Raw genomic sequence first — 13,147 nt, forward strand, 5'->3', positions numbered from 1 at the left:
GTTATTATACCTTCAAAACATAAGGCTTAAATATGTTATATTACATGATAAGTGAATGAGTTGACACGCACGAAGCACGATGCTAGAACGAGTTAAAACCGGATTAAGCGAGCTCAAACTCATGAGTCATAGGATAGAGACTCTCGCTCTCCCCCAGTTAGACCCGACCCGGCACGTGGCTAATTCAAGCAGTCCTTCACATTTGCAGCACAGGATTTAGGAATGCCTTTCCACGCCCTTTTTGTCTATACTTCATTTGATCATCCCGAATAAATATTGGCCAATAGGAGAAACCGACCCACAATAACTTTCTGTCTTGAAAAGACACAAACACCCGCGTAGTGTCCGAAAGGATTTCTATTGCTCTTCGTAGTAATTTTTAGAAAACCGAGGGTATTATTGTCCCATTAGTTAAGTTGCGATTCGCAACTCGCAAGCCCTAGTTTGACATCGCGGGCCAGATTACTCACTCTCGAAACCGGACTCCTTCCTTTTTTCTCCGTCTCGACCTAGTTTCAGATTGGGTTAGGGTTTCGTTGTTTATCTGTTGCTCGTAGGTCTTACATCCGTGAACTTGGCGGCTTAAGGGATCAGCCATGGGAGTACCAGCGTTCTACAGGTGGCTGGCCGAGAAGTATCCGCTGGTGGTGGTGGATGTGATCGAAGAAGAACCAGTCGAAATAGATGGCATTTCGATTCCTGTCGACACCAGTAAACCTAACCCTAACAACATCGAATACGACAATCTATACCTGGACATGAATGGGATTATTCACCCCTGCTTTCATCCTGAAGACCGGGTATGATTCTATCCCGTTCGAATTGAATTTTCTCTACATCTTGCTAGTCTAGGGTCTGAAAAACTTGTGAAAAGAAACTAAATCTGCTGCTTGGAACAAAGAACTAAAAAAACCACGGCTTACTATATTAGGTGTTTTTTTTTTTTGCACACAGAATACCTAGCAAGCTGTAAAAATATGTTAATTTTAATTTAATTCAAATTTTCCTCTCAGTTTTTTCATACATGAGGTGGATGTAATTTATAAAAGCTTTAAGGAACTGTTAAAAGCGTCTTTTATTTTTTTGAACAGGGTTTGGAAATTTGAAATTGTCGGTAATGTTTTGCCGTAGCTCCTAATCACCCCTGGGAAAATAAGCATTCAAGGAACATTTGTAGGTTTTTTGATTTGCAATATATTTAGAGTGATTTCCCAATGCGAGGCATGACGATATTGTGGTTATATATTGTGTGACTTGTGTCCATTGTGATGTTGCCTTCTCCCTTTCCCTGCTTCAAGAATTAGTTGCTATGGAATTCCTGAATGTGTGAGATACACACATGTTTCCTTCACTCTCCTTTTCCTTCTTTTTATTTTATTTTTATTTTTATTTTTAATCTTGAGTTTGTTCCTTCTAACTTTGTCTACAAATTCCAGCCAAACTCTTTCCTTGTTTGTACACCATATCATGTATAAAGCCTCCAGCAATTTTGCTGGATATGAGTTACATCAACAATTAAAATATTTTTTTGTATGTATTTTGGGATTGAATTAGATTGTACGTTGGGGATGGTTTTATGCTGCTGTTAGATTTTGTGGACTGGTTAGGCTCTTCATAGGGCGCAGTTGCTTGTTTTTGTGTATTCAGACCTTCTAGTTTTTGGTTGCTTTGTATACATTGATTATACTTTTGATTCTTAATATAATCTCCATTTACCTATCAAATATGTGCGTATATATGTATATATATGCTAATGTTTATATCACCTTGCTTGGTTCTAACCACAACTGCCATGCTTGGTCCTAAGAATGTTTCTGATGCAATGTGGTTGAGCAATCACCACATTCTTGCATTGAGTATGCTGAACTACTTTTTCCTATAAGGATAAAGTGGCCTTATTGGTGGTTCTGTGGAATGATATTCAACCCTGATACAATCAAGAAGAACTATATTTGGCAGTTTTAAGGATCACTGGGAGGAAAAAGAATATGGGTTAATGTGAAGCAGAATCCAGGTGTTTAAAACTTTAAATTTTGATTATATGAGGCACTGGGTGAGTCTAGATCTTCGTTATTATAGTTTCTATACACACTCCGATTGTCTAGGTTTAGATCTCAAGTATGCATCTCCTATGTTTTGGAGTGTCTGTCTTGATGATTGTGTTATTTCTTGGTGGGATAAAAATTCTAACATTTTATACTTGAAATAAACACATATCATTGGAGATTATGTGTTTGTAGGATATTGAATTGGTTTTCTTCTTTCCTTTTTCCTGTTTTCCTTTTTGGTTCTTTCTTGGATTTTGAATCGGGGGTTGCCTTTGGATGACAATTTTTCAAATGGTTTGGACACAATACCAGCCAAATTCATGCTTGTAGCAGTTGGGGGCCCAATAATTGGATGTTCTGAGATTAAAATTGGGGATGGAACATGATCTGCTCATATAGGGAAGGAAGTGTAATTTTCAACTAGAGAACCTTGAGCATCTTTCTCACATGTGCTTGTCTTCCCTTGGTCTAGTGACTGAGAACCCTGAGAAAAGTGATTTTTTTGTGGGTTGTCTTTGGGAAGAATTTTAAATACCAGCTTGTACTCTGTGTGCCCATTCCAAGTGTTTTTAATATCTGCTTCTTTTGCCTATCACAAAAAAAAAAGAAAAAAAAAGAAGGAATTTTAAATACCAGCTTATGAAGTGGTGGATGGCAAGCTTCTTGAAATAGCTGTTTCGTTGTATTAACCACGGGGCAGTGTTATGTACCTTGGCATCAAGGTGCAGGAGGAATGCCGAGTGTTTGGGAGAAAGGCAGTATTCTCAAAATTTAGGTTGTGTGATAGAAGAGTGATTCTGCAGGGCTGTGCTTTAGTATGATGTCAGAGTCCTATAAATGCTTGGTTGACTTTGTAAAAGAGATATCTCTTTGGATGGAATGGTTTGAGGTCTTAGTAACATTTTTTTTTGTCGTCATGATATTTCCATTGAAGATTTTTTTTCTAAAACCTGATTTATGTTTTGGTGATGTTCTGTTGAAGATTTTTTGTTCTGAGCTTTCTATGATTGCTGGGAAAGAAATGCACAGTCCATCATTCACAGGTTTGTTGCATGATTGCAAATTAGAACCCACTGACATCCCTTTTAATAGGCTTTATTTGGTGAAGGTTGTGATAGAAGGGGAAGATAGGTTTGGCTGGAATGATAGAAATGGTTTTGTTCTTTTGAATATCAGAGGAGTGGGTGATCTGTTTTTTCAAGTTCATAAACATGGGGCTTGTTTTTGTAGCATGATTTTTTCTGGATGTGTTGTTGCGTTCTGGGTCAAGATTGTGACGATCAATCACTTGATTAGTAGGGTGGATGGTAGCAGATAAAATTTTTTATGCTTGAGATTTTTATATAGTTGGTGCTCCCAAGGCCTGGTTCAGACTGCAAGGAGTTGGGGTGGAAACAGAAAGGTTGTCTCAGTTCTAGTCAGTGTAAAAAAAGAGTTCTCTATCAAAAAATAAACAAAGAAAGAAAGTGTAAGAAAGTTAGTTCACACCTATTGCATTCATTTTTCCTGTGGCTTGAGTGAGTTTGATTTTCCCACTTGTTGGTTTGCATCTGTTCATGTGTTTCTTGGTCCTTTTATTTTTGTTGTTGTTGTGGTGGTGGTGGGGCGTTCCTTTGCTCTTGTTGGTTTTGTTAGTCCTGGCACAGCTTCTCTTTGCTTGATGTTGTGATGCATTTGAATGAAAAAATAGTCTGTTTGTTAGTCTCAGAAGATGGATTGCCATCTGTGAAGCCTTAAGGGCTTGTCATCTTACTTGAGATTATGAATATTTTCTTATCCTTCTAATCAGAAAAAAAACATTGTCTTATTCTTGAGTAAGCATATCATTATTTTTTATTTAAATTTTTGGAAAGAGATTTGAATGGTTGGTTTCATTGTATGCAGCCTTCTCCAACAACTTTTGATGAAGTATTTCAGTGCATGTTTGACTACATCGATAGACTTTTTGTGATGGTACGACCCCGAAAGCTTCTGTACATGGCTATTGGTGAGTATGAAGATAAAATATTTCTTTGGTACCATTATGTAAAAGATGGCAAAATATCATATGCATTTTGTGTGATACTGATTATTTGGAAATAACTGATAGATGGTGTTGCTCCAAGGGCTAAAATGAATCAACAACGCTCTAGGCGTTTCAGAGCAGCCAAAGATGCAGCTGATGCGGTGAGTGCTGTGTGTATATGCTAGTTAGGCATTCTGCTATATGCATGGAAAGTTCAGAACCTATCAACCTAGTTAAACTAGTAGTTGTATATTATAGGAAGAAAGTTTGTTTACCAAAAAATATTGGTCAGAGAATGATGACTTATGTATTTATTTTAGAGATAACCTAGTTTAAAGATGCTGATATCCTGTTAAAAAAAATGCAGATAAGAATATAGCAGGCTCCCATTTACATTCTCACCCCATAGTAAATACAAGTTCATACAAAATGACAAGTTTATGTCTTTATACAGTGTATATAGTAATCATGGAAGACATTTGTAAATGGACACATCTCTTTACTGATTTATAACTAATGAAAAAGGATGCATGACTATATAACAAGGCATTTGCAATTCCAAATATACATATTTAATTTTCTCTGTGTGAGGGGTGGGTTTGTGTATGAAATATAACAAGAACACCTGGAGCTCAATAATCCAATGACTCTCATCTTATCTTTGTTTTTTTGATAAGTTACCATCATCTAATCTTTATTGTCTCTCTTGTCAATTATTCCAATGGGTTGGTGAATGTGCTATCAGACGGGGGAAGAATCCTTATGACCTGCTAGCTGAAGTTCCTTTCATCTTGGAACCTTTACGTGATTATCTGTCCAAAAATTATAAATTGAGAGTAAAACAGTCTTTTAACAATCTGGGATTGCCAGGATATGAACCCTGCCTTTATTCTCTTTCTCTAGAATGCCTTCTGGTTCTGCTTTCCCGTTCGTGTTGTTGCTATAACCATAACTGCTGCTGTCCAAAAAAATAAAAGTACTATCAAAAAGAGAAAAAAATCGTGCCAGTTTGCTGATCTGCCACCTTTTCTTTTATAGGCAGCTGAAGAAGAACGGTTACGTGAAGAGTTTGAGAAGGAGGGCAGAAAGCTTCCTCCAAAACAACAGTCCCAAGTTTGTGATTCTAATGTTATCACTCCTGGAACTGAATTTATGGGTGTCCTGTCAGTTGCATTGCAGTACTATATTCATCTTAGACTAAACAATGATCCTGGATGGAAATCTATTAAGGTACGTTGTCAAGTTCCTGTGCATTTCTCTCTACTTGTTTTTTTTTTTTTTTTTCCGCTTTTATTTTTCTTCCACTAAAAATGCCTTTGCAACTTTAATGCTGTCGTATCAATGGTGGATATCAATAAAGAAGATTTTTCTAACTTTTCCTCATCTTTCCATTCTTTTGAAGGTCATCCTTTCTGATGCAAATGTTCCTGGTGAAGGGGAACACAAAATAATGTCATATATTCGTCTTCAAAGAAATCTTCCTGGTTTTGATCCAAATACACGGCATTGTTTGTATGGATTGGTAATATTTTATACTTATAACATTAATATAAATCTCTAAAAGTTAAATTGATCTCCATTTACTGTTAGGGCATGGCCTCAACGTCTGATTAATGGTTTCTACTTTGTTGTTGATGCCATACAACAGGATGCATCAACATTATTATGTTGATGCATTGTTTGTATGGATTGGTAATATTTTATACTTATAACATTAATATAAATCTCTAAAAGTTAAATTGATCTCCATTTACTGTTAGGGCATGGCCTCAACGTCTGATTAATGGTTTCTACTTTGTTGTTGATGCCATACAACAGGATGCAGATCTAATCATGTTGGCTTTAGCTACACATGAAGTTCATTTTTCAATCCTAAGAGAGGTTTGTATTTTACTATATGCAGAAGTTTTGCTTGTTTTTTGAGAATAGTTTTTTTTTTATAATTTTGGGTTCTTTGGTGCTGGATGATTTTATCAAAATTTGACTAATGATTGGGAGAATTATTTATTATAAAAGAGAGTAAAGGAAACTGCTGGGATGAATATTTTCTCCTCTAATTTCTTTTTCTTCATCTCATGATTGTTTATTCAGTTTATCAGATTCTGTTTCTTTGGAACAAAGGCAATATTGTAGGGTTTACTTTTCAGCATTTGCAAATTTTTTTTTTATAATTCTTTCCATTGACAACTAGTGACAGATGATCTGCTTCTAAATTATACCTTTCAGATTGTGTTCACTCCTGGACAACAAGATAAATGTTTCATGTGCGGTCAAATGGGTCATTTAGCAGCTGATTGTGAAGGAAAGGCAAAGAGAAAGGCAGGGGAGTTTGATGAGAAAGGACAGTCTGCTAGTGTGGTCAAAAAGCCATACCAGGTTAGTGTAGCTTCCTAATTTCATAAAATTTAGGTGGTGGTAATATCTTTTGCGCATGCAGACACAATGTTGTTAGCTCTTTTTGGCTTTTGTTCTTTGACTTGCACTGGTCTTTTGCAGTTTCTCAACATTTGGACTCTCAGAGAGTATTTGGAATATGAAATGAGAATCCCTAATCTTCCATTTGAGATTGATTTTGAACACATTGTGGATGACTTTATCTTCATGTGTTTCTTTGTTGGCAATGATTTTTTGCCACATATGCCCACATTGGAGATCCGTGAGGTATGTTAAGAGATTGTCTTTATTTAGATACACTTATTTTTATGAAATAGAATGGTGTTGGCGTTTTCTTTCAATTAGCAAAGACATATGTTGTGCAAATGTTAGTATTAAAAGAAAGCTATGTTACTAATAAGAATCTTTGTAATTTCCATGAAAGACATTCATGTATATCAATTAACAGCTACATATTAGTTCTTAATTCTCAAAAATCAAAGCATGGGACCCATAAGAAGTTGCATATAGACAAGGGAGAATAACCTCAACTATGAGGAGGTTTGCTCAGGTTGTAGACGAGCTAGGTCTCGTGGATTTACAGTTGCAAGGGGGATCTTTCACTCGGAGTGGGGGCCTTAATAACCAGTCAAGGGCTAGGTTAGATAGATTTCTGGTAACTCCTTGCTGGCTTGACCAGTTCAGTAGGGTAGTCCAGAGAAGGTTACCTAGGCCGACCTCGGATCACTTTCCAGTTTTACTTGAGGGGGGTGGCCTAAGGAGAGGGCCCACCCCTTTCAGATTCGAAAATATGTGGCTCAAAGTCGAGGGGTTTAAAGATCTAATCCGTAGTTGGTGGCAAGGGATGGTGGTTAGAGGCAGCGCCAACTTTAGATTGACTGCAAAACTGAAGGAGTTGAAACAAAAATTAAATGTTTGGAATAGGGAGGTGTTCGGGAGTCTGGAATGCAATAAGGTTGCAGCTCTCCAACAAGTGGAGTATTGGGATTGGATGGACGGTGAGAGAAGTTTGACAGAGGAGGAATTAGCTGGTAAAAAGGAAGTCAAGGAGGGGTATGCTAAGTGGTGGAATTAGAAGAAACCCATTGGAGACAGGCTTTAAGGGAGTTATGGTTAAAGGAAGGGGATAGAAACATGAGCTACTTCCACAGTATGGCATCCGCCCATAGAAGAACCAATTACATGGACAGAATCAAGATAAATGGGGTGAGGCTGTTAGGGGAGCAAGAAGTTAGGGAAGGGGTAGCGAATGCCTATCAGCAGTTGCTTTCAGAAAGCTCGGATTGGAAGGCGGACATTGGAAGGCTGCAATTAAACCGAATCAATCTTCAAGAAGCGGGGATGCTGGAGCTCCCTTTCTCTGAGGCTGAGGTTCAGGCTGCTCTGATGGATATGAACAGGGATAAAGCCCCAGGACTAGATCCTTTTTGGTGCTGTTACTAAAGAAAGGAGGGGTCGAGGATCTAGGGGACTTTAGACCCATCAGCCTTTTGGGAGGGCTGTATAAGCTATTGGCTAAGGTGTTGGCCAATAGACTAAAAAAAGTGATAGGAAAAGTGGTTTCCCCTGATCAGAACGCGTTTGTCATGGGAAGACAAATTTTAGATGCTTCTCTAATAGTAAATGAGGTGATTGATGCATGACAAAAAAGGGGTGAGAAATGGCTAATCTGTAAGTTGGACATTGAGAAGGCGTATGATGGCATTAATTGACAGTTCCTAATGAAGGTTATGCAAAAAATAGGGTTTGGTCCAAAGTGGTTGAGCTGGATGTGATGGTGTATTTCCACAGCTAAGTACTCAGTCATGGTGAACGGAGTCTTAGCTGGTTTCTTCTCAAGCTCGAAGGGGTTGCGCCAAGGGGACCTCTTTTCCCCCTATTTGTTTGTCATGGGAATGGAAGTGTTGAATGTTTTAATTAGAAGGGCTGCGGAAGGGGGATTTATTTCGGGGTGTAACATTCAGCGTGGTAGAGGGCGGTTGTCCACATTTCACACTTGCTTTTTGCCGATGACACAATCGTGTTTTGTGAGGCAAAAAAGGAGCATTTAACGCATTTGAGTTGGATTCTGTTTTGGTTTGAAGCCACATCAAGGTTAAGCATTAATTTGGCTAAAAGCGAGATCATTGCGATAGGGGAGGTGGAAGAGATGATAGTGGAGCTAGGGTGTAGGGTGGGGCAGCTGCCTGCAGTCTACTTGGGGCTGCCATTGGGGGCGCCAAATAAGGCCGTTTCTAGGTGGGATGGGGTAGAAGAGAAAGTGAGGAGGAGACTTGCCCTTTGGAAAAGACAATATATTTCAAAGGTGGGAGAATCACTCTTATTAAGAGCACAATGACAAGCATGTCAGTGTATCAAATGTCCCTTTTTTGCATGCCCAAATCTGTGGCAAGGAGGTTAGAAAAACTGCAAAGAGATTTTTTGTGGGGAAGGGGAAATCTGGAAAGGAAAGCTCACTTTGTCAACTGGGAGGTGGTTTGTGGGGATAAGGAGAAAAGGGGGGGGGGGGGGGGGGGGGGCTTGGAATAAGGAAGCTAACCCTTTTGAACAAAGCTTTACTTGGCAAATGGATTTGGAGATTTGCTTGTGATAAGGAGGCTCTTTGGAAGCAAGTGCTTATGGCGAAGCATGGACATGAGGATTTCGGTTGGAGGACAAAAAAGGCTGTGGGTGCGTTTGGAGTGGGGGTTTGGAAGGAGATTTTGAAGGAATCTGGATGGTGTTGGGAAAAATTAGCGTTTAAAGTGGGGAAAGGCAATAAAATTAGGTTATGGATTGATCTTTGGTGTGGGGATACAGTGTTGTCCCAAAGATTCCCGCACCTCTTCACTTTGACAGCTCATAGGAATGCGACAATAGAAGAAATGTGGGACCAGAATTTTGGAAAAGGAGGATGGAATTTGAGTTTCATTAGGGATTTTAATGATTGGGAATTGGATATAGTAGGCAACTTGCTTCGTGAGTTGAGGGGTCACATGATAACTTTGGAGGAAGATTCGGTTCTTTGGAAGGAAGGAGGAAAGGGGTAGTTTAGAGTAAAGGAAGCTTACAGCTTGTTGGATAGGCCTTTGACGGTTGTTTTTCCGAAAAATAAAATTTGGGTGGAGATAGTTCCAACTAAAATTGTGTTCTTTGTGTGGGAAGCCACTTGGGAGAAGATTATGACTCTTGATAGACTCCAGAAGAGAGGGTGGCAGCTCCCCAATCGCTGTTTTTTGCGTGCTTGTGAAGAGGAAAATGTAAATCACATTCTCATTCATTATACAGTGGCCAGAGTGCTGTGAGATTTAGTTTTGGGTTCAGTGGGCATTTCCTGAAACTGTAAAGGAGGTTTATTTAGTTAGAGGGGTTCCTTTGTGGGGAAAAAAAGGAAAAAACTTTGGAATTCCATTCCGTTATTTATTTTTTGGACGGTTTGGAAGGAAAGGAATAGACTAGCTTTTAGGGGGGGGAGGGGGGGAGTTAGCAATTCAGAGACTTAAATATTCTTTTGTTTATAACATATGGGGTTGGGCTAAATTGTATATTGGTGAGGAGCCGTATTCCCTTATAGGCTTTCTGGAGTGGTTAGCCTCCAGATAAGGGGTGGTGGGTTTTTTGGTTTTTTGCTTGTGAGGCCTTAGTAGCCTTGTATATCCCCTGTATATTTTGTGGCTAGTTTGCCTCTTTTTAATGAATTCTGTGCTTACTTATCAAAAAAAAAAAAAAAAAAGTTGCATTTAAGCTAGAACTCAGTACTTCTGAAACTGAAATCATAATTAAAAATGTAAGGAGATTCAAAGAAGACAATCATATTGATGTATAAATGTTCTTGATCTTTTATAGTATTGACTCAATGCGAACTCTATCAAGTTTCAAATCATGAAGGAATATAGCAGACTTAACACTTGAGCCCTGGCTCAAGTAGTAAAGGGTTGGGGAGGGTTTGTGGGAAGTTTCATGTTCAACTTCCAATAAGGACAAAATTTACCTATAAAAAGAAAGGCTATTCAACCTTTTAAATAAGATGTTCATATGCAGTCTAAATTTGGATATCCATAAAAAAAAAAAAAATGCAGTCTAAATTTGGATGTATTGATATGGATATTATAATGCTGCATGTATGACATTAGAAACTATGTGACATTTTTTTTCTTTGTGACAGTTAAAATTCTCTTTGGCTTGGGTATTCTGAATTGTCCATGCATGTTAAGGGTTGCATACCTTCTTTGCTTTCGATTCTTTACATGGACTGGCTTTCAGGGTGCAATTAATTTGCTGATGGCAGTATACAAGAAGGAACTCAGGGCAATGGGTGGTTATTTGACTGACTCAAGCAAGGTATGCACTTGTCACCTGTGTTATTTGCTACATGGATCTAGTTGCCATATTGCATTTTGCTTCAGTTTTTCATTTGCTGTAGAATTTTTCTTATTTTCTGTTTCATTTTCTTTTCATTTCTCAGCCAAATTTAAGCAATGTGGAGCATTTCATTCAGGCTGTAGGCTCCTATGAAGATAAAATATTCCAGAAAAGAGCTCGATTACATCAGGTTTGCTTCGTTGTCAGGTTGACAAGTTCTTTCCAAAGTGTTAATGTTCACTTCAAGGATGAAAATATAGGTTTTGATGGATATATCGGTAATATGAAGTCAAAATAGATATTTTAACACAAAATATTGATTAGACAAAAATTATAAAATATATTGGAAATATTAGGAAAAATTCTTAGAAATGGTTTAAGAAGTCAAAATAGATATTTTGAAGTTGTTTTGTTGAAAAAATTGATATATATATATATGTGTGTGTGTGTGTGTGTGTATGTATGTATTGATCCAAGATAACAAGTTGCACAATGACAAGTTGCACAAAATTCTTAGTAGACTTTCTGAAAACACAGTTTATCCTCCAAGCAGCTCCTGTTTTAATAACTGTAAATATTTTGCCACTCTAAGCAGGTTGTGTCATTCTCTTGTGGCCATGATTTGATTGGATTGTTTTACAAAATGATAATCATAGTAATAATAAGTTAGTTGAATGGTTTTCATCTGCTTCTCTTCATTGTATTTTGAACATATGGTCCTTAAGTTTTGTTGCTGAGGCGGAGAAATAGATGGGTTAGGGTTTTGGAATTGCTGTTGCTTCTTTGGAACTGTTTACCTTTCAAAGCTTCAATTGCTGTGGGTGCTTTTTGAGGCTAGAATTTGTGCCATGTGTCCAATTGGAGGATGCTTCATTGGTTTTGACCGACCAGGCTAGAGTTTGAGCCATGGGTCCAATTGGAGGATGTTTCATTGGTTGTGAAAGGCACAGAGGAGGTTCTAGAGATAGTTCACCTCTTATGTGTTGGTACATCTATCAGGTTCATTTGCTTGTGGAAAGGATATCTACTTTGGTACATCTATTAGGTTCTAGAGCCCTTTAGTTGTTGTGGGAACCAGATTGTGCTACTATTTTTTTAGTAGAGATTATCTGGAATTCTTGGGTTCCCTCTAAGGTGAGTTTCTTTGCTTGGGAAACTTGTTGGGGGAGGTGTTAACTTGGGACTAGCTCCAAAGAAGAGATTGGTTGTTGGTCAACAGGTACGCTATCTACAAAGAGGAGTCAAAATCCATTTACCACATTCTACTTCATTGTGCTGAGGTAAGGATCTTATGACTCTTGGTGTTCCCTTTATTTGGGATCCCATGGGTTATTTCTGCCTTAGTACGGGACACCATATGAGGGTGGCTAGGTTCTTTTGTGGGAAGAAGGCGTGGGAAGGCTTGGAGAGCAACCACTTTATGTATTTTTTGAACTATATGGAAGGAAAGAAATTGAAGAGTGTTTAAAATTGAGGAGATGTTACATCAAAGTCTTAAAAGTTTGTTTCTTAACAATCTTACTTTTGGATTTGGGTTTACATTCATGGGAATTCTTTGTCTTTAATTGATTGTGTAGATTAGTTAGGTCCTTCTTGAGGGTGGGAGCTGTTTTTTGTTTATCCCCCTTTTTTGTTATGTTTTTCTTGGTCAGTCTATACTCCTAGTGTACTCGCTTTATGCTTTTTTAATACATTTTGTTACTTATAAAAAAAAATAAAAATTGCTGGGATCTTGTTCCTTGAGTTTGAGAGCCATAGAGCTTTTGGAATGTGGTGATGAACTTGACGCGTGTCTATTGTTTTGCATCCTTTCAAGTCTAGGGATTTGGACCTTTGAGTAAGGTGAAGGAAGGTTGTGGTTGGTGATGAGGCAATCCAACTCTTCTAATATTAGAGTAGGGTTTCCATTATGATAAGGAGGGCTTATAACCCAAGTAGTAGGTTGGTGAGGGACTTGAGGAAAATGGAGTGCTTAGCTAATTATGGTAGTTGGGGGAGGGAGGGAGAGAAAAGGGGAGGGGGTGGCTAGGTTCAAAGTATCGGCTAAGTCGTATCTGTCTCATACCTCAACGTGTTGAGTGTGATGATCGATACTATCTTTAACCCAAACTCGGTTGACTCGATCGAGATTCCGAGTTGATTTGGTTGAATCCTTCGAATTATAAAAAAATTCTCCTGTTAAACCCAAAAATCAATTTTCCCCTTTCAAATCACAACAAAAGAACATCAAACAACAGTCAAAATTGAGAAATCTTTCATAAAATAAAAATTTTATTCAAAAAAATAGTTTTTCAAGACCTAAGACTCTACCCACAAGGAAGAAGAAGAAGAAAGAAGCCATTAAGGATGGACTACAATG

The 13,147-nt window shown here is 38.1% G+C and overlaps 1 protein-coding gene across 1 annotated transcript in view; it reads left to right on the forward strand.

The window, feature by feature from the left end:
* The first annotated feature begins 433 nt into the window (after positions 1 to 433).
* LOC117906055 (5'-3' exoribonuclease 3) overlaps positions 434 to 13,147 on the forward strand; it is a 32,344-nt gene continuing 19,630 nt past the window's right edge. The window contains exons 1-10 of the mRNA XM_034818997.1: positions 434 to 800; positions 3,933 to 4,035; positions 4,138 to 4,214; positions 5,092 to 5,283; positions 5,456 to 5,575; positions 5,872 to 5,934; positions 6,280 to 6,429; positions 6,550 to 6,714; positions 10,690 to 10,767; positions 10,892 to 10,978. Coding sequence (XP_034674888.1) covers positions 597 to 800; positions 3,933 to 4,035; positions 4,138 to 4,214; positions 5,092 to 5,283; positions 5,456 to 5,575; positions 5,872 to 5,934; positions 6,280 to 6,429; positions 6,550 to 6,714; positions 10,690 to 10,767; positions 10,892 to 10,978 — 1,239 coding nt within the window. The 5' untranslated portion in view covers positions 434 to 596. The remainder of the gene's footprint in view (positions 801 to 3,932; positions 4,036 to 4,137; positions 4,215 to 5,091; positions 5,284 to 5,455; positions 5,576 to 5,871; positions 5,935 to 6,279; positions 6,430 to 6,549; positions 6,715 to 10,689; positions 10,768 to 10,891; positions 10,979 to 13,147) is intronic.

Source organism: Vitis riparia, chromosome 18, assembly GCF_004353265.1.
Source record: "Vitis riparia cultivar Riparia Gloire de Montpellier isolate 1030 chromosome 18, EGFV_Vit.rip_1.0, whole genome shotgun sequence".
Lineage (NCBI taxonomy): Eukaryota > Viridiplantae > Streptophyta > Magnoliopsida > Vitales > Vitaceae > Vitis > Vitis riparia.